This window comes from Thermobia domestica, chromosome 14 (genome assembly GCF_964235325.1).
Source record: "Thermobia domestica chromosome 14, izTheDome1.hap1.1, whole genome shotgun sequence".
Taxonomy (NCBI): domain Eukaryota; kingdom Metazoa; phylum Arthropoda; class Insecta; order Zygentoma; family Lepismatidae; genus Thermobia; species Thermobia domestica.
The window spans coordinates 18,741,288-18,762,639 of NC_137467.1; the positions used below are offsets into that span (position 1 = coordinate 18,741,288).

Here is a 21,352-nt window from a genome sequence, read left to right on the forward strand (position 1 = left end):
ACGGAAGCGCTGGGAGAAGTGTGTGCATTAGTAAGATTACTTTTGAAGGGGATTAGTGTTTCGGATTTCCAAATCAATCAATGTATTTTTTCGAACCGATGGTTTCATACCTTTTGAACACACCTCGTTTTTTTTCTTTCTTTCTTCTTCAAGACTGAGAGTTCTCGTTTAACATGGAAAGAGAAAGTTGTCAACCTATTCACAACTGAATCTTCAAATGAGAAACTTGTTATGGGTAAGAAATGAAATGATTTGAGGCTTTCGTATTGTTCCAAAGACCACAAATTAAAAAAAAAAAAAAAAAAAAATGATTTTACTTTGCCGGAAACTAAAACAAAGCTTTCTTTTTCTTTGTTTTTTTCCCACACCATCAGGGATTCTTAACAGTTTTAAGTATCTAAAACCAGCATCATTTCACACATTAGCAACCTTAAACAATGAAAGTTTTTTTTACGATGTAATTAAATGTAACGTCAAATTGGACACTTTATCTTCGTTTTATTGCGATTATTGCGGAAGATATGGTCAGTCATGTAGCCTTGAAATCGAGATTCCTGGAGTGAATTCCAGTTCGACTGACTCAATCGCCATGTGTCAGGTAGATTTCTCTCCTTTGTTTTGGTTCGTATCATTAGCCTTGAGATTTGTTGCTGACGTTACAGCGATCTCTCAGTTGATGTCAAGCGCGCGAAACAACGTAACAAGGAAATTGGTTCTTTCCCTGTCTGCTTTTGTTTCTAGAGAAATTATATTTCTGTTTTTTTCTTTGGTTTCGCTGCCATAATGAAGCATCCTTTCATCTCTTCGCCTTTTGGTGTGTTCCTTCAACTTTGACACCTTTAAATATCGTACCTTTCACTCTTTTAATTTCTTCGCTTCTTTTGCTTATGAATTCAAAAATATACAGGGTGTTCATAAATCGCAGAAGGTTATATAGGAGACATGGATCGACAGTTTAAAATAGAATCCAAACCACTGTAATGGGTACATTACTCCCACTGAAATTCGAACCCACAATCACGTGCACCAAAGGTTCACACACTAACCTCTAGACCAGCGGGACACCTCGAAACAGTAGAGCCTCTCTATTCCAAGTGTGCCGCTGCTGTCGATGTGTTTTCTCATATTTCTCTCAAAAGAGGAGGGACAAGGTGTTGTGACCGATATTTTTCAGTAGTTTGATGCGGACAGGGTTGTCACATTGAATTATTTCACAGGCTTCGCTTAAGTAGCCTACGATCTTTATCAAGGTGACCATAATTTTTACTTGCAAAAACGGGACGCATACGAATCGGGGGGGGGGGAGTAAATATATGACTTTCAGAATGCATTTTGGAACTCAGCAGTGTTTTCAAATTACAAAATACACTAGTAAGAGTGATAACACAGCATTTCTATCTTAAGTACTAACCAAAGTACTACCCAGCAATTGTAGGACTTGCATTTACCATTTATATTTTAAATAATAATTACGGGACACCTGGGTGATTTTTGCTTAAAAACGGGACATTTAGGCGTCTCGTTTGAGAATCAGAAAAATACGGGACAACGGTTAAAAAAAAGGGATGTCCCGGCTAAAATAGGACGTCTGGTCACCTTGATCTTTACTCGCCAAGACCAAACGACTTAATGACAACTTGGCAACACAGCCGAAGTCATTCAGTAATTTCTCCAAAGCAAAGGGATGGTTTTCTCCGTAAAAGGGGCGACGGGGGTAGGAAGGAAGTGTTTCACGTATTTTCCGAAGGCAGACTTGAAATAAGAAGGCTCTGCTATAAGAATATAGCGAAGCCACGAGCATCCCCAACTTAGCGTCCTTTGTTATGAAATACAGTATGTCACGTTTATCTCTGCTTTCGAGAAATAAAGGACTGCCACCTATTCCATTAAAAACGATATTTTTCATTGAACGTTTCACAGTTATGTTCTTTAGGTTAAAGGGGGCAGATGATTTATGGGAGTAAATGATTGTTTAATTAAAATGTGGGAAGAACCTTAGGGAAGTTGAACAATGCTGTCCAACACAAACTCATAAGACCGAGAATCGAACCAGGGACCTCTCGCACCAGAGATAAACGATCTACCATTGAGCGGCCGTTATTCTCGATATTATTTAAAATATGCTAAACACTTTGTAAAAGAACTGACTGAGAAAGGAACCCATTGATGTATCGAAATAAATTTTTCGAAAGATAAGGAATGTTCTAGCTTTTTGTTATTATTATTATTATTATTATTATTATTATTATTATTATTATTATTATTCCTTTATTTGTACTGTGGATGTTGATCGGTAGATTTGAACACCGCTTTCAGCGCCAAGACTATTATGAAATATACAGTTTAACATGGAATCTTAATCATATTTGCTCCAGGACCGGATATAACTGCCAGTATACCGTATATGAGTTAAATTTGAGGTTTTTAAATGCCTTTAGGTATCTGTGTTGTGAATGAGGAATTGCCCTGGAAGTGCTAAATGTCTGCTCTCGATGAATCCTTTTCGTTCAAGTTGCAGAAAATTGACTGAAACTATTGATTTTGGAAAACTCACTTCTTGCTTCTCACTTTAGGTAGTGTATATTTACAGCAAAGGGGGAGTCCCCCCTAAATCCGGCCCTGATGAGCTCCCATTGGTTATCGAAAGCGGGTCTCCCACGTTAAAGGCACATATGCGAACCATTTAGCCACGAGGGATCTTGTTTGTACGCAAATATCGTGCTTTACACACGATACAAGGCTTTGAAAAAGTCTCTGAACTCGTGCATTAAACGAAGATTTACACTACACTAAATACGTTGACTTCATGTCACACAGTATAAATAGGCGAACATTATCTGATCTTTTTGTATGTCGCGTTCGACTCTTGAGAACCCCTTTTCTTTTGCTATATCATCTCATACCAAGTAGAATATGGTACTGGTAAGATTACTGGAAAGTTATCATCTCTGACCATCGCTTATAGACTAATAGAAAAATGCAAAATAATAAATTGTGATGCAATATTTAGGGAAAAATCGAAGCGGAAAGAAACTATAGAATTCAGAGAAAACTACGCATATGTTCAGAGGAATGCTCAAGGTTACATGCCGCCGCCCACAATCAGTTTCGGAGGCAGGAATGAGGGAGAATACATGTTTTTATGTATATTATTCAATCTAATATGGGGAATAATACTTGAAAACAAAAGTAGAAAACATTACTTAATGCAGTATTTATTAGATTAATTAATATATGTTTAAATGAATCTCAAAGTAAAGGCCGGGTAGGACATCTTTTGTCCGAGCTTTCACGTCGAAAATGGCCTGAAGCAAGGAGATGCGTTGTCGCGATTATTGTTAAACTTTGTCCTGGAATACGCGAAAAGAAAAATCAAAGATCGCAACCAGGGCCTGGAGTTAAACTGTATTCATCAGGTTCTGGCATATGCTGATGATGTAAATTTAATAGGGGATGATAGGAGAACAATAAAAAGAAATACAGAGATATTATTAAACGCTTACAGGGACATCAGTTTAGAAGTAAATGCAGAGAAAACTAAATACATGAAAGTGCGTCGGGATCGTAATACAGCAAATTATGGATACCTTAAAATATTAAATAATACATTTGATAACGTGGATACTATAATACTTTCGATAATATCTAGGATCAATATTAACAGACGAAAATCATATTCACGAAGAAATTAAATGTTTATTAAAAACAGGGAATTCGTGTTATTATTCAGTTCAAAATCTCTTGTCGCGAATTCTATCGAGGAATTTGAAGCTTATATATAAAACGATAATCATTCCTCTTGTTCTGTATTGTTGTGAAACATTGTCGCTTACTTTGAGGAAAGAACATAGACTGAAAGTATTTGAGAACAAGATCCTAAGACGAATATTCGGACCCAAGAGGAACGGGAATAGGGAATGGCGCGAACTTCATAACGAGGAACTACATAATTTATACGGTTTGCCGAACATTGTTAGGGTCATCAAGTCTAGGAGGCTTAGGTGGGCGGGTCATGTAGCTAGGATGGAAGAAAGTAGAAACGCTTTCAAAGTCTTGACTGGAAGACCAATCGGAAAACGACCATTAGGAAGACCTAGACGCAGATGGGAAGACAATATTAAGATGGATCTCGCAGAGATAGGAATACAAAGTAGAAAGTGGATCCAGTTGGCTAAGGATAGAAGTCAGTGGAGAGCTTCTGTGAACGCTCCGGATTCCATAGACTATAGAGTGAGTTAGTTATATACATATACTATATATGTGTGTGTGTGTGTTTCCTGCAGAATAAAAACTTCACTGTTAATGATAATCCGTGAGTCCCGAGGAAACTCACGGACACAGTTCTATCCACCTCAAACTCAAATGCTTGAGATATAACCAGGGACTCCTCACACTGGAGATGAGCACTCTTGTCACTGAGCCACTGTGCCCGCCTACACACAAACAAAGGCACCCCCCCTTGAACGTCAGATCTGTAGGTGATATTATGCAAGTGTGTTAATCGTTTTTGTGTCTCTTGGTGACAGTTGGCTAATCCTTTGTAACTATTGCAACATTTGACTCATGAAGAGTTCGCGCGTGGCCGTAATGGCTTTTTGACCGTTTTACTGCTGATAAGAAAAGTTGGTGTACTTTGTAATTCCATTTACAGTATAATCAAGGGTGTCATTTAGGGGAGCTTGGAGGGGGCAATTGCCCTCCCCCTGAGTTTGAGATTTATATAGATTTCATGTATAAAATAGTAGTAAATCAGTGAAAAATACGAAATTTTACTTATATTAAGGAGTCTTGCCCCCCAAGCAAAATCTGAAATAACGCTCCTGAGTATAATAGAAAAAAAAAAAAAAGACTTGTTTTCTAATCCCTCTTAATTTTTACTAGTTACTGCTGTTCATATGAGTGCTTGAAAATGAACGAACTGTATTATAACAACGACTTCTACTCAAATTTTAATTTATTACTGTTCTAATTTTATGCTTTTTTGCTTTACCTTTTAATGGTAGGTACGAGGTCGACAATGCAAAACGAAACGTGAAATTTGATTTAACTTCTGTGTTGCGACGTATAAGTTTCTTGAGTGAAAACGAAATATCTGCATTGAAATCATTTTAAATAATAATAATAATAAAATAAAAGTATAAACGAAATTAGACGAGCCTGCTTAATGGAAAACGAAATCTCTTCAGTTTAACGTCCCACGTTATGCCCGTTAAGAGGCCTCATCCCGGCGAAATTAAAATACCGCTAATTTTACAGTAATTATGTGATATCTTCAAATAGATAAAAAGATAATCGAAATGTGGAACAAGAGCGCCCTAGACAATATTATTTCACATGAGATACTGTTATCACGACTCACTTACCTGCCTTCGATTTCGAACCATTTTGAAAATCGGCATTTATTTTCGCGTTTCTAAACGGCTGAAAACGGAAAGCGACTAGGTGACGTGTGATAACGGTACCTCACGCAAAATAATATTGTATAGGGCGCTTTTGTTCTACATTTGGATTATCTTTTTATCTATTTGAAGATATCACATAATTACTGTAAAATTAGCGGTATTTTAATTTCGCCGGGATGAGGCCTCTTAAGCTGAGAGATACGGATATTGAAGCAAGTGAATGATGATGAAAGGTGGAATGAGAATGAGGGAGGAAACGGGAGTACTCCGAGAAAGCCCGTGGACACGATGTTGTCCTCCAACTTGGCCGGGGATCGAATCAGGAACCCTACGTATCAGCGCTCTACCATTGAGCCAGGTCCCCACTAATGGGAGAAACAATGTCGAATTATAGTAAGATTCTGTTCAGTTGCTCCCTTACAGTTTTGTTTCAGTTTTCAAAATGATGTGGAAATCTATCAATGATATCATTCCCCTGACTTAGTATTTAGAAAATAGTAGGAAAGACTTGGTAACATGATAATTCAGTCAGGCACGTAGCCAGGATTTCTTAATAGGGGGGGTCCGAGACATAACATACTGGGGTTATCCACACCAGAGTTCAATTATTCTAAACTATTTTACTGGTAACATATATTGGTTAGGATTTCGTAATGGGGGGGGGGGAAGTGTGATATGAAATATTGTGGTTATCACACAAGGTGCTTGATCACTATTTTACTAGCAACACATATTGGTTTGTTAGGACAATAAAATGAGGACATTATAGTAAGTATTTTAGTAACAAACTATGAAGAAATGTCGAATAAAATTATATTAAAAAGATTTAACAAGATTTTACAATATCGAGGTTCCTTTTTCTGTTCATCCAAATATAACCATTTTTTTGTATTATGACCTCAACTATTTTTAAAAAAGTAACGTATCCAATAATGTCTTGTAAAATATTTTACAATATTTGCGCTTCTTCCTCTATTGAATCAAATATTAACGGAACTTTCATCTACATAACTTTTTGTTTTTAATATCTGTCAAATACTGTCTGTGCCAAATGACAAGTTAAAGGAGCAGTTGAAAACGGTTTCTGAAATAACATGTTTAATACTACAGAGAAGCGATGATGAAAAATTATTTTTATTTTTAGCTTTTTATTTTTAACGCTGACTCTTCCTATTTCTAGTTTCTTTTTGTTTTATCCTTTCTTATTTCTTTATTTCTGGTCTCGAAGGGGGGGGTCCGGACCCCCCGGACCCACCCCTTGGCTACGTGCCTGATTCAGTGGTGGTCGAGTGGAGACGTGTGGTTGATAATCGTCAGGCGTAACCCTTTCGAGTACCACTGACAGCATGAGTGTTTTCAGTTGTCCTGGAAGTTTCTGGGTTCATATTCCTGCCAAATTGGTGAAAATAAGAAATAATGAAATCAGGGAATCAAAATGTACAGTCCGCAGCAAAAAAACCTGCAACATGAGCATGTAAGTTTCTTGTGAAACTATGCCTAACAACCCAGGGAATCAACATAACGTCTAAGTGGCACGAATCACGCCAGGAGAAACCTGGGCGTCCTTCCCTGCACACCTATTTTGGAGCAAAAGACTTCGTTATTTCACAATAAACTTACATGCTCATGTTGCAGATTTTTTTGCTGCGGACTGTACATACAAGAAAGAGAAGTGAGCTTTGGGAACTCATCTTCTGGTGCAGTGGTTCGTAATTCGATCCCAGGTTTTGTGATTTTGTGGTGGATAGCTTCATTCCATTAATTATTTCATAATTGTTCTCTTTAATTATCCACCCCTTATAGCCTAAATGGCATAACCCTGGCACGGTAACTCATTTCAGAAACATTGATTACTTTACTAAGCTGTAATTCGTTTGTAGTAGAATATTTTGCAGCAGAGAAATTAAGGGTGCAGAGTAACCAATATTAAACACACACACACACACAAAGTGGAGACAGTGTTTATAAGTACTTTTTAAATCAGTTGCTTCATTTAAAAGAGCAGCGTTTCTACGCATCTAAAAATATCAAAAAACCTTCAAAATCCTAGCACCAACAGGATATCCAATCACATGGTCACCCCAAGCGGTGAGTAATCAGTTATTGAATTACATGTCAAGACATACTAATTTGGTTACTCACCAGAGCAGCCTCTACCATATTTGCAACACGTGCATTTGCACGGGACGGAAGGTTGGAGGGGCGGCAAAATCTATCATAACTATATTATTTAAAATATTTCTTGTTGGAAACAGTCTTCAAGATTATGATGATAATTAAATTTACTAAGCTGACCTATTTGAATGCTACCTTCATAAATCATGTTTAGGTCGCATTACTTCAAGGTCACATGGACAGTGCTAAAGCAAATGGTCAAACAAATCTCACCATGAATTGCTTGATCGTTGTTAAACACAAGAACTCAGTTCTCGAACAATAGCGAACTCCTGTTCCATTTACTTAGTTATCACAGTTTTAATATGAAAACTAGTCTTGTGTTTATCACAAACAACTTCCTTATCATTAAAGGTGAAAACAAGTTCTTTTAAAAAATATATATTAACAGATGCAGAAGAAGAAACCAGAAATAAAGATAAAAGAGCTAGCTGTAGGCCCTACTGGCATTTCAAACTGATATACTGAGATTGAAGTTAGATATTGAATTCTATAAGAAGGATTACGGTTCTTCCTCTGCAGGTGTGTTTGCTTTATCTTTCACTAACATAATGGATTATTATTTAAAGAAAAAAAAAAAAGACACACCAAGATTGTATTTGTAGTGTTTAGGCCTTTCTCAGCGCGAGTGCACTTTTCCCTCTTCGTTGTTCATGATGGGGTAGCATACTTAAGGGTCTTCACTACAGCGAAATTAAATTACCGCTAATTTTTGAGTTTTTGTGTAATATCTTCAAAACAAATAAAAATATTCGAAAAGCAAAAACGTACTGAACTAGACTATACGATTTTACATGTGATACCGTTATCACAACTCATCAATCTTCTTACGATTTGCAACTGTAGCTAGTTTTAATATTTCTTGCGGGTTCTGTAAATAGCGGCATACCAAAAGCAGATATGTGAATTGTGATGAAGGTATCACATGCAAAATCGTATTGTCTAGTTCACTACGTTTCTGCTTTTCGAATATTTGTATTTGTTTTGAAGATATTACAGAAAAACTTTAAAATTAGCGGTAGTTTAATTTTGCTGTAGTGAATACCCTTAAAATCGTGGCTTTTAAGATTTGTTCTTTCTGGAGAAAAGGATGGGAGGCGGCAAATGTTATTGCACGGGGTGGCAAACTGCCTAGGGCCGGTCCTGTTACTCATATTTTATAGTGCTTAATATATTCTTTAACTCTGTAGTATTATAGTTGTTTGCAGGGGCGTCATTTAGGGGGAGCAGGGAGGGGCAATTGCCCCTCCCCCCTGAGTTTGAGATTTATATAGACTTTATCAAAAGAATAATGGTAAATCAGTGAAAAACGACAAAATTTTACTTAAATCAAGGGGTCTTGCCCCCCCAAGCAAAATCTGAAATGACGCTCCTGGTTGTTTGCTGTAGTTAATAAGGATATAGCAAGACTATCCATGGCTTTGGATTGATTATTTTAACAAAAGAAACACTGACCAAAGCTTAAAAACACACTTTATTTTAAATTATAATTTGTAACGCTTTCGAATATCTAACATATCCTTCTTCAGACACTATCGAACATATAGCTACATATGTAAATGAAAATACAGATGTCAAGTACTGATTGGATTAGAGAAACCAACCGACCGTTCGGACAATAGCGTACGCAGAATTTCAAGAGGGGGAAGGGGTCGATTCAAGCTCCCGAGTTTATATAGTTTCAGAATTTTTGTGTATACATGTCTTAATATATGGAAAACGTTTATTTTATCTTGTTCAAGGGAGGTTGAAACTTGAAACCCGGAACCTTCCTTGCGTACACACCCGGGATGTATTGTCCTTGCACTTCCATGTCCAGTGTAAACATAAACAGTATAATGTGTCCCAGTTTTAAATAATTAAAAAAAAAAAAACTTTGAATGAGTTAAATACTAGAAGTTTTGTAATCTAAGTGTGAACTTGAAATCTGGATAGAAATTACGACAATAATTAAAAGAGAAAAACTGTAGTAGAAAATTAACTGCTTACCCATGGTAAAGTAAATAAATCACCTTGACTTTCCCGTGTTCATTCGCTGAGCTACTGGAACTGACTGTGGCTTGTGTTATCCTCCTCTCCTTGTATGCACGTGGTTACCGAAGCGCAGACTGCTTTCCCCCCCTCCCTTTTCCCCGTGAGTACTTACTACCTGCTGTCTACCTTAACATATGACTCTAACTGTGACGTCACTGTTAAATACACGAGGGAATTGTCGTATAAGGAAGTTTTCCATTTGTTTACATACATTCGCTTTCTACAGTGTTGTTTTGTTTACAAACTCATATGAAGACGTTCGTTATTTATGTTCTCAAATGTAACCTCATGGAAGTGTGATTCCCAGAGAGAATTGAATCCGGATCATAAGTAATTAAGAGGCGAATATGCTTAATATTTTGAAGAAGTGGGCAGGTGATATACAGGATGTTTCAAAATAAATAAAGGGCTTTGTGGTATTTATTACATTTAACGTACTATTGTAAATAATACATGAAATAAAACAGGAACTCAAACAGTTCTTGCTACAAGTGTTCAATGTAAGAACCATTTGTCACACGGCACCAGCGTTGCCAACCCGATTAGAAGATATTATCGTATGTAGCACTTAAAATTATCGTTTTCGCCGTAAAATTATCGTATATTTTGCTTCAAGTCTAAATATCAAGCTGCATTATTATTATTATTATTATTATTATTAAGAGGAAAGTAACGCAAAAGCAAACAGCTAAAAACTATACTCTTGAATCTCCTTAGAAAACAAAAATGAAATTCTATTCTTTACGAGTCTATCGAAAAGAATTCTGTGGTTTTCCCTCAGCACTTTATATGTTTATTTGTTAAAACTTATCTACATCAAGTAATTCTCCCTTATTGATCGAGCTCGACTCGAGAACTCAGCTCGAAAAATTTCCTCAAATTCTACTCGAGCCAAAACAAGCCAATTCGAGCTCAACCCTGTGTGTAGTTTCAAGTACTCTCTTCAAGTATCTTACATAGACAATATAATTATCAATGATACTACTACCACCACTAAATTATTATTATTATTATTATTATAACACCGTGTATAACCATGAAAGGTAGGTGGTTTGTATGTGAATACTGAAAACTAGATAACTGTCGATCTCCGCCGTCGAGAAGTCTTCAAGAGGTAAGGACATCGGTCACGAGGTTCTGGGTTTGAGTTTTGGAGGAGCAAGTATTCCGGCTCGGGCCAAAAATTGTTATAATTTATAGGACGCCGGCCAAACGTGTTCAAAACTGCTCGTCCCGAGTTTAGGGTTGTCAAAAGCTCGAGTCGAACTGAGAAGTGACTCGAGCCAACAGCCTACCCAACCAAACTGACTCGAACCGATGGCTCATCCGAGCCAAACCTAATTGAACTGTTTGCTCACTCAGAGGAGTCAGTTCGAGCCATCAACTCAGTTGAGCTGAGTCGAACCGAGCCCTTGGACTCGTTTCTACGGGATCCCAGCCCCCGCCAAGTGAACTTTGTGGTGGACAAACACCGTGTGCGTGGGTTTCCTCGGGGTTCTACCGTTTCCTCCCACTTTCTTCATTCCACCATTTCATTCATTACTCACCGTCTCCCTTAGCCTTACCGGCATAACCGTGGGACGTAAAACTCAAATATTTTCGTTTCTACGGAGCTGGCTCGAGCCGATGGCTCACATGAGCTGAGTTGGTGGCTTATCCCACCGAGCTGGCTCGAGCCATCGGCTCAGTTGAGCATAGTCTATGGCTAGTCCTAACCGAACCGATGGCTCAACCCAGTCGAGTCGGCTCGAGCAGTTTTCTCAGTTGAACAGAGCCTAGCCGGTTGATATCACTACCCGGGTTGGGCTTCTGCTTAGGCTCAAAAATTCGACCCTGCAAGTCTCAGCCTTATATTGGTGTTCACGACGTTTAAGGCTGTCTCGTTATAAAAATCTAATGTCCCGTTATCGAGACGAGACGAGATACATTAAAAGTACGCCACAAGATACACTACAAGTACAAGACGAGATGCACTCCTGTCGTGATCAACACTAAAAATATTCTACATTACTGCTCACATTTCTCATGGCTTTCGTTTTCTAGTCTAATCAGGCCATGATTTCAAAATGAGTTAAAACGAGCTGAACGAGCGAGTCATTTATCAATCGAATCGACTCGAAACTCGACCTCAAAACAGTGACTCGATTCCGAACTCGACTCGAGAAAATTACCTTTGACTCAACTCGAGTTTTAGCTCTACTCGTGCCCATCCCTAATCAATACCTACCACTGCATTTGAATTAAATTTGATTTTTTAAAAGCCTTTAGCCATAACTGCTATGAATGAGGAATATTGTTTGCTTGGTGAATTCTTTTCCTGCAACCTTCAGAAAATCGACTTAAGCTATTGCTTTTGCAAAACTCCGCTTTCCTTTAAGCTCCAAACGAAAACATAATGGCAGAAAGTTTCGGAAAGTGTTACTATTTTCACTGCTCACTTCTCATTTTAGATAGTATATATTTACAACGAAGGAGGGGTTGCACGTTCACCGGTGCCCCCTCTAAATCTGGCCCTGTATACTAATATACTAATATAGGGTTGCCATATTTCACAAATGAAAATCCGGGACGCTACTAAATTCCGAGAATCTTTTGAAATGCTTAAAATGAGAAAGGAAGTGCTATATACTAATTTATTTTGTTCCATACGTAGAGTTGTTCAAGTATTACGTAATCACATTGTTAGGCATTATAGTTAAATAAATGTTTTATGTATTCAAATTTTTGTTTTTAACTTTTGAATTGCCATATTCAGAGGTTAATTGTTGTGAAAAGAAACAAACTATAATATTCGCCTTCTTTTTGCTTCGCTGACATGTGGGACATTCAAGCGTCCTGAGAAATATTTTCGGGACGCCTGGACGCAGATCTCGATTCCGTGACAGTCCCGGATTATCAGTCCCCCCAGCTAAAATCTGAAATGATACTACTAAGTGGTGGAGATCTCTATCAGAGCGCAGGCCTGGGTCTCAAGTCCCTCTTAAATCCTGAATGTTTTGCGTCCCCTCCATTATTGCCATGTGCTTCGAAAGAGACTATTATTACTTTCTTTCTAGTCCTCCTAAGTTCTCAGTATTTTCTCCCTTGTAACCAATGGAGCACTCTGGCTCACAAGGGAACATCTTATATTGATTGTAGCATTGTCCAATCAAACAATGCGCAATCGATAGAGGAGTGAAGGAAAGTGAGAAATCCAAAGTTTCACGGGACGACATCCAGAAACACAGGAGATACAGAGGAAAGAAAGATCTAGAATCATGTGAAGATAGCAATGCAAAAGAGAGACTGACAGAGGAAGAACTTGAAAATGATTAAAGTAATCAAAATGTCATTTGCACAACAGTATAGTAAGATTGGGCAATGCTACTATCAATATAAGATGTTCCCTTGCCAGTAGCATAGCGCTTACCTGTGGTGCGAAAGACTCCTGGTTCAATTCCAGACCCCTGTGAGTTTGTGAAGGACAGCATTGTGTCCGTAGGTTTTCTCGGGATTCTCTAGTTTCCTCCCATATTCTCATTTCACCGTCATGCCTCTCATTAATCATCCGTCATCCTTAGGCCAAAGAGTATAATTGTAAGACATTAAAGTAGAAATGTCTATTGCACCATGACAAGCAATAAAAGCGTAGGACCAGTGTACTTTCATTGAACACGTCCATCGAAATACACAGAAACATAAACTGTAGAGCAGAACTTAGCTAGGGAAAGGCTGTTTAGTACGTGGCTCTAACAGTCCGAAGACTGTGTTATTCCACTGAGTATTCGGCACATTCTTCTAGAATGTCCAAAATACTCAGACCTTAGGGAACGTTTAGGACTATGTAATAATCAGGTTTTAGAGGATGATGCGCTATTTAGTGATTGTATCTTCATTTTGTTCGTACGATTAGAGGAGTTAACGCACTCTGGGGAACATTGTTTTTATTTATTTTTTTCTGTAAAGAGTTTGTTAAAGTCATTTTAAAAATATTTATTAATGTTTGTTTTTCTGTTTTAATTATGTTTTTCTTATTAATTATCCCTTCTAGACCTTATCTTTGATTTACATTTTTAAGAAGTTTTATTGTTAAATTTCCATGTACATTTTGTATTGGCCATTAGCCTTATTGTGACAGGGACAAATATCCTCGTTTCTGACGTTCTTATTAAATTTGAACCAATCAATCAATTTAGCCCCCGGCCATCATCACCCCCCCCCCCCTCTGAAAAGTTTAATTCTTTATTTAGATAGATGTGAGTTCAAAAATATTAGCATTCAAGAACTTCAGCTTTGTCACAAGTAAATAAATAAATAGTTTTGTAGTGTTGCTTGATACCTTGCATTGCTATCCCTGTATTAAGGTTTCGGGGACCACGGTGGCTTAGTGGTAGAGCGCTTTCCTTTGGTGCGTGGGGTCCCTGGTTCGAACCCGGCCAGTGTCCATGGGGTTTTCTTGGGGTCTCCCGTTTCCTCCCACTTTCCTTCCACCAATTCTTGCTTTATCATTCACTTGCTTTAACCATAGTCTTCCTTAGTCTAAAAGGCATATTCGTGGGATGTTATTCATTTCATTTTTTAAAATTTCATTTTGTATTAGGGTTGTTGTTCTCTCTAGGAAATGAAGCTGGCTGCGGGCCTGTGATACACTATTACGTCCTTCCGATCAAGAAACAAAGTGAAGTGAAATGGAGAGCGAAAATTTTGAAACAAAATAACATTTCCAGTCAAGAATTTCAGTTAGGTAGCCGTTATTGATTTTCATTTACACTATCGCCATCTATAGGACAATTCTATAAACTATTTAAATCGTTACCTCGCTATGCGAAGAGCCGTTATTCATCTGGATTGTAACACAAGTCGTCTTATGTGGCTTCTAGATTAATTGGAAATCTACACGAACATTAGCTTGTCATTCATATTCCCTGAATCTATTGGCTTCTGTGAATTATTCCATTCGTAACGAGGGCTTCATTATACGGAATTCCAACTTCGTCATAACTTAATTGCCTCTGCTAGTTAATTGCCTATTTCCATAATTTACATAGAAATGAACTTAAAATCATCCTTAAATCCTCCAAATATTAACAGAAAAGATATCGAAAGGAGAATTTATATAGTTTTACTGAATTTTTCATTGACCATAGGGAGTGGTCCAGAAGTGTATTACTTCCCAAGTAAAAGCTGAAACGCTATAGGAAATATTCAATGAAAACCAATGAGTACGGGAGAAGTTATAACATGACAGAACATCTAAGGACCATGACGTCCACCTTGAGGCCTGACATGTTGGATTTGGATCAACATTCTTAAATGGCAATATGATTTTCTAAACCCTGTTCGGGCTAAGCTCTAAACTACGATAAACAAAGCCACATGAAACTAAATCTCGCTGATTTGCTGTTGGCCTACCGACGCTTGTACTCCTCCGCAAAATAGTTCATATGATTTGATTATTAGTTTTATACTACGAAGCTACATATAAAACTGCTACGTTATTATACCTTTACTCACTAAGCAACAATTGTTTACCAGCGATTTTTTTTTTTTTTAATCTTTCGAGTTCGTTCTTTCTTTTCTGCTGCTGCTGTAAGTATCTGGACAACACAAGACAGTATTGTCAAAATGCACTATATAATTTGCTCCTCCCCGTGGGGAGTGGGAGTGATACTTGACTAGCCAATCGTATATGTGTCAAGCGGAAAGATACAAATATTTTGTTTATCGAAGTTTAGAGCTTACGCTGAACAGGGAATAGTAACGCGTGCTGTCTGAAACAGTGATGCCAACCTGAAACGTTATAAAATCCCATCTTGAGAGGCAAAAATTTCCTTTTTCGTCTTAATTTCCCTGTTGTAGAGTCTGCAGTAAAAAAATCTGGAACATGAGCATGTAAGTTTATTGTGAAACTACGCCTAACAGCCAAGGCAATCAACATAACGTCTAAGTGGCACGAATCATGCCAGGAGAAACCTCGGCGTCCTTCCCTGCACACTTATTTTGGAGCAAAAGACTTCGCCGTGTCACAATAAACTTACATGCTCATGTTGCAGGTTTTTTTGCTTCGGACTGTACAATTAATAATAATTATATGTAAAAATAAAACTTCTGGGTGAATTATCAATAAATTTCCATCTTCCACGTTTACAAAATAGTTTGTGAATCACTGTTTTCTAAATTGAGAACAAGTATATTTTGTTACGTTGTGAGAAGTGCAGTGACTCCATCACACTTTTGTACTATTAACTTATACTGAGCCGAACGAACACTAGAGAAGTTTTTGTTCTCCGCGTATTTCGTGTGGAACGTTTGAAAGTTGATTGTTTCTCGTTTGATGTTCTGTTTTCTTTCTTTCATTCGTTCAGTGTTTTTTTTTTTCTTTCTTGAAGTACTAAAGCACAAATTTCGTTTGTTGGTTGGCACTTGATTTTCAAGAACTACAGATGATTAAGTTTCTCCTCATTAGCATGGACTTTGACGATAGCGAATAAAAAACTTCAGACTGAAAGTTGACAACACTGCTTATCGATCACTCATTATGTGTACTTCTACTCATAGAGAATTTTGATGGCGTGGATTATACATATAAGAGAAATCTCATAAACGTTGCCAATTTTGAGGAAAATTCCCTTTATCCCGTTTCGAGTAATTAATGTAAAAAATTTTTTTAAAAATCCGGCGAAATCAAATTTTTTCCCACCGGGTGGCTCACTGGCCTGAAAGACATGAGTGTGAATATTTATGTTTTTCCATTTCTTTGTAACGAAATTATGGCCAGTGTGTGTTGTACAGTCCGCAGCAAAAAACCTGCGACATGAGCATGTAAGTTTATTGTGAAACGCCGAAGTCTTTCCCTCCAAATTAAGTATGCAGAGGAGGACGCCGAGGTTTCTCTTGGCGTGTTTCATGCCACTTAGACGTTATGTTGGTTCCCTGCACTGTTAGGCGTAGTTTCACAATAAACTTACATGCTCATGCTGCAGGTTTTTTGCTGCAGACTGTCCAATGCACAGACAAAACTTTTGGTACTAGGCAGTGGCGTATTAACGATTTTGTTTCGGGGGGCTTTGCTAACTTTCGGGGGGGCTTTGTCTGAAAATGTGAAAATTCTGCAAGATATTTCATATATTTTACTAAAGTAAGATTTCGGGGGGCTTAAGCCCGGAAGCCCCCCTAAATACGCCACTGGTACTAGGTATTCTTGTCACAAGAATAGTTTCACGTTGGCTCAATGGCAGAGCGCTCATTTCTGCTCCGTGGCGTCCCGGGTTCGATCCCAGCACACGCTAAGTGAGCTGTTGTGATGGACAAACGCCGTATTAGTAGGTTCTCTCGTTTCCTCCCAGTTTCTTTGTTCCACCACTTCGTTCATTTTCATCATCATCGTCTCCCGTAGCCTTGGAGCATAATCGTGGGACGCTGAAAGAAAAATGTTAGAACCGTGATAGATCACTAATGGCCGCCGCATCCCTTATATTTACATAATGGTTACCAATACTGTTCAGTGTAATTTAGTCGCATTGAATACCAATTTTGCATTAGATAATTCCTTCAAAATAATTGAGAACAGTATTTTGTGAAACATTTTAATAAAATGTAGTTTCTTCTCTCTCTCGTATAGCCTTCATGCTGAAATGAAACGTTAAATTCGAAAACAAGAAACTGTCGATTTTTATGTTACGTATTTACGCATATCAACATGTCACTCGAGTCAAAAATATGTCTGTATTTACATAGTATTTGTGTAGCAACACAATACTCTTTTCAAAAAGTAGATACGATTTAGTAATTTTCAAAAAAGGAATTCGGTGTGTTTATACCTGTATCTTCGTGTATATACTTATAAGAATCTGTAGTTTTCAGCACGTAAAATAGCATCATTTCTATGTGAAGTGTTTATTTTTATACAAAAAAGTAGTTTCAGATGAAAAAAAAAGAATCTTAGAGTGTCCAAAATGACGTCAAGTTAAATCTCAGTGCTGGGGCGCGGTTGCTTAGTGGTACAGCGTTCACCTCTGGTGTATGAAATCCTTAGTTCGATCCCAGCTTGCGCCAAGTGAGCTTTCTAATAGACAAACATCGTGTGCGTGGGTTTTCTCGGGATTCTCCCGTTTCCTCCCACTTTCTTTATTCCACTATTTCATTCATTTCTCTTCATCAAAGGGGCCGTGGTGGCTCAGTGGTAGAGCGTTCACCTCTGGTGCTTGGGGTCCCGGGTTGGATCCCAGCTCCCGCCAAGTGAACTTTGTCGTTGACAAACACCGTGTGCGTGGGTTTCATCGGGGTTCTCCCGTTTCCTCCCACTTTCTTTATTCCACTCTTTCATTCATTACTCATCATCACCGTCTCCTTTAGCCTAACCGGCATAACCGTGGGACGTAAAATTCAAAGATTTCATTTCATTTCTCATCATCATCATATCTAACCTAGCCGGCATAACCGTGGGACGTAAAGATTTATTTCATTTTCGATATATCAACTTCCAAATGCCGGTATCCCCAAAATTTGATATTTCCACATAATCCATTTGTTTGCTTCCTTTTTAATGGTAGCGTTCATCAACAGACATGCGTGGATTTATTATGCTCTGATGTCGTACGAGTTGTCAAGATGAAGTGCTCCAGATGCGTTTGCCGATTGGACAGTCCCTTCTGACTTACGATTATTTGCTCCGTAATTTGAACTGTTCGTATTTTGAGGAATGTGTTGTCCCACTGAGTATTCGGCACATTCTTGTGAAATGTTCTGAATACTCAGAGAATGTCACGGATTGCCGCTTACACTTGACCGTCCATTGGCTAATGATGTTGATATTGTTAAGCGTGTCCTTTCTTTTGTACTCACCTGTAACTTTGCTCATATCCTCTGAGTGTTTGAATGTTTTATTCTTATTTAGTGTTGCTGCTGTTATATATTTTATTCTGACTTTTTCTCACTATTTACTGTTATGTATTTTCTCTCTTGTTACTTTTAGTAGTATTTATTCTTATTATCTCTTTATTATCTCATGTTATTGTTTACTGTTACTATTTGCTGCTATTGTTCCATATTTATTGTTTATTGTTATCTTTTCCTACTTATTGTTATTATCCTATATTATATCTTCTTTCTGTTTTGCTGAAGTTTTTTTTTTTTTATCATCTTTCACTTTGTTCGTTTTTAGCGTGTATTTATGGCAGTCTGTGTTTTGAGTAGTCATGTTGATTATGACGGGAACAAATAGCCTCACTGCTAAGGTCCCCATTAAACCTCAATCAATCTATTACTGTTATATATTCTCGTTATGACGGGAACAAATAGCCTCACTGCTAAGGTCCCCATTAAACCTCAATCAATCTATTACTGTTATATATTCTCGTTATGATCATGACGGGAACAAATAGCCTCACTGCTAAGGTCCCCATTAAACCTCAATCAATCTATTACTGTTATATATTCTCGTTATGATCATGAAGGGAACAAATAGCCTCACTGCTAAGGTCCCCATTAAACTTCAATCAATCTATTACTGTTATATATTCTCGTTATGATCATGACGGGAACAAATAGCCTCACTGCTAAGGTCCCCATTAAACCTCAATCAATCTATTATTGTTATCTATTCTCGCTATGATCATGAAGGGAACAAATAGCCTAACTGCTAAGGTCCCCATTAAACCTCAATCAATCTATTACTGTTATCTATTCTCGTTATGATCATGACGGGAACAAATAGTCTCACTGCTAAGGTCCCCATTAAACCTCAATCAATCAGCCATTATACTCTGAAGGAAAAATATTTTGAATGCACTGGGCAATATTTGTGCATCCTTAGAAGGTTTATATCTTCATTCTTGCGAAAAACAATGGAAAGATCGCAGGAGTCTTAACGTATTACTCGGGATAACACTTGGGGATAAAAACTTTTTGTTTGTTGAAATAACACAAAACTAGTTATACTTTCCCTTCAGGAGGGGGCGCCCCCATACTTCTGGATCCGACACTGCTCTATCCGCACCATACCTGAGAGGAGGAATGACTTCTGTATCGCTGGTTTTTTAATGCTTTTAAATTACCCCTTTTGCCCTGGGTAGTTTTTTTTTTGTTTGTAAGTTTAGCGTCTCTTTTCAGCACCGTGGCTATATCGGACATGGATCCACAGTTTAAAGTGAAAACCGAACAACCGTAATATGTTTGCTTTCCTACCGGGAAACATCCCCTGACCACTAAACCAACGGGGAGAACAGTAGTGACTTTTTGTTCTGGAGGCTAAAAATGTGTGTGTGTGTGTGTTTTTTGTTTGTTTGTTTGTTTTCGTATGCTACGTTATATAGTCTTCACTTCATTTTGAAACAAGTAAGTTTCATATAACTTGGTGAAACTACTATACAATTCAGAGTATCATTCTCATCATCATAAATATACTGCCATTATTGGCAGGTCACTTGCTGCATCGAGAAGCTTCCATGCTCCACGGTCTTCCGCTAACCTCTTCGTAGAGACCTGCATGGGCCGGGCTCTGTTATTTCTTTGGGCCGGGCCGGGCTTGGACTGGCCGACACTGATTTCTCTTCAGGTCGGGGCGGGCTGGGGCCGATCAATTGCAATTCTTTAATAATTATTGACTTTCGTTAGCCGATAATTGGAATAAAGCCAAACGTTTAAGAAGTGTGTCCGTGAAAAATGTTACAAAGAATGCAATAGCTATTTACAGTTTGTATTGCTTAGCGGCTCTACTTTCACTATAGAGGTTTGCGGTAAATTGAGCTCTGACCTTGACCTCCACTGAACTCAAAATATAAAAAGAAGGGCTGGGAATGTTTTGCCTGTCGCTAAACAATATTGCCATCTTCACTTCATGCTAAAAATCAATTAAGTTAGATTTTTGTTACAGGGAATGGAGTTTTTGTTCTCTCGATAACAGGCAAAGTTCTAGGAGGCAATGGTACCATTCGGAAGGCAAGCGTCAGGTTGTGAACTAAAGTTTAGAAAATCTTTCTGAGGGTTAGGTCAAATTTAGTATTAAATTTTGAGAAAGATTCGGGCTCGAGCTAATTTTTTAAAAAATTTATCGGGCCGGGGTCGGGCCAAAAACTTTTAAGATTTATCGGGCCCGGGCCGGGCTTGGGCCAAGAATTTTGAAAAACTTTTCGGGCCGGGCCGGGCTCTGGCCGAAAATTTCCAAAAATTTTCGGGCCCGGGCTGGGCCGGGCCTAGGTACGTTCGGGCTGGATTGGGCTGCAGGTCTCTACCTCTTCGTCTTCACATACGATTTTTCTGTTTTGATATCGTTCATTAATTGTTGTAGCCACCTTGCCCCCTCCCTCTCTTTCCTGCCACCATACCCTCTAGGACGTCCCTCATGATACAGTCCCTTCTTAACCAATGTCCCAACCAGTTTCTCTTCCTCTTTATATATATATAATGAAAGTCACTATGTTTGTGACCTAATAACTCTTAAACCGTAAATTTTCAACCTAATAACCCTAAATTTTCAACATAGGTGAAGTTCGGGTTTGGGATGATTTTGTCAGTTCATTTAGATGGTGCAGTTTAGACGAGGGGAAGATACTTAAAAATGATCGATATTAGAGTCGAATCCATAGTTTTCGGGGTCGCTGAAGACGAGCAGTAACACTTTCGATGCTGTTTAAATAAAAATGCCCTTTATGAAGCGTATTGTCCCTGTGCAAAGAAAGAGTATTCTGCTGGTGTTATCTAAAATTGTTCTTTTCTCCCTCACCATTTCTAACACCCTGTCATTCGTTTTCCCCTTACCCTAA

The 21,352-nt window shown here is 38.1% G+C and overlaps 2 protein-coding genes across 4 annotated transcripts in view; one reads left to right on the forward strand and one right to left on the reverse strand.

The window, feature by feature from the left end:
• Positions 1-9,677, reverse strand: part of LOC145669556 (uncharacterized) — a 48,512-nt gene extending 38,835 nt beyond the window's left edge. Inside the window, exon 1 of the mRNA XM_081737758.1 lies at positions 9,567-9,677. Within this exon, the coding sequence (XP_081593884.1) occupies positions 9,567-9,570 (4 nt within the window). The 5' untranslated portion in view covers positions 9,571-9,677. The remainder of the gene's footprint in view (positions 1-9,566) is intronic.
• The window catches only part of Pi3K68D (phosphatidylinositol-4-phosphate 3-kinase catalytic subunit Pi3K68D), a 408,362-nt gene that overhangs the window by 339,876 nt on the left and 47,134 nt on the right, over positions 1-21,352 (forward strand). The gene's annotated exons all lie outside the window — the stretch shown is intronic.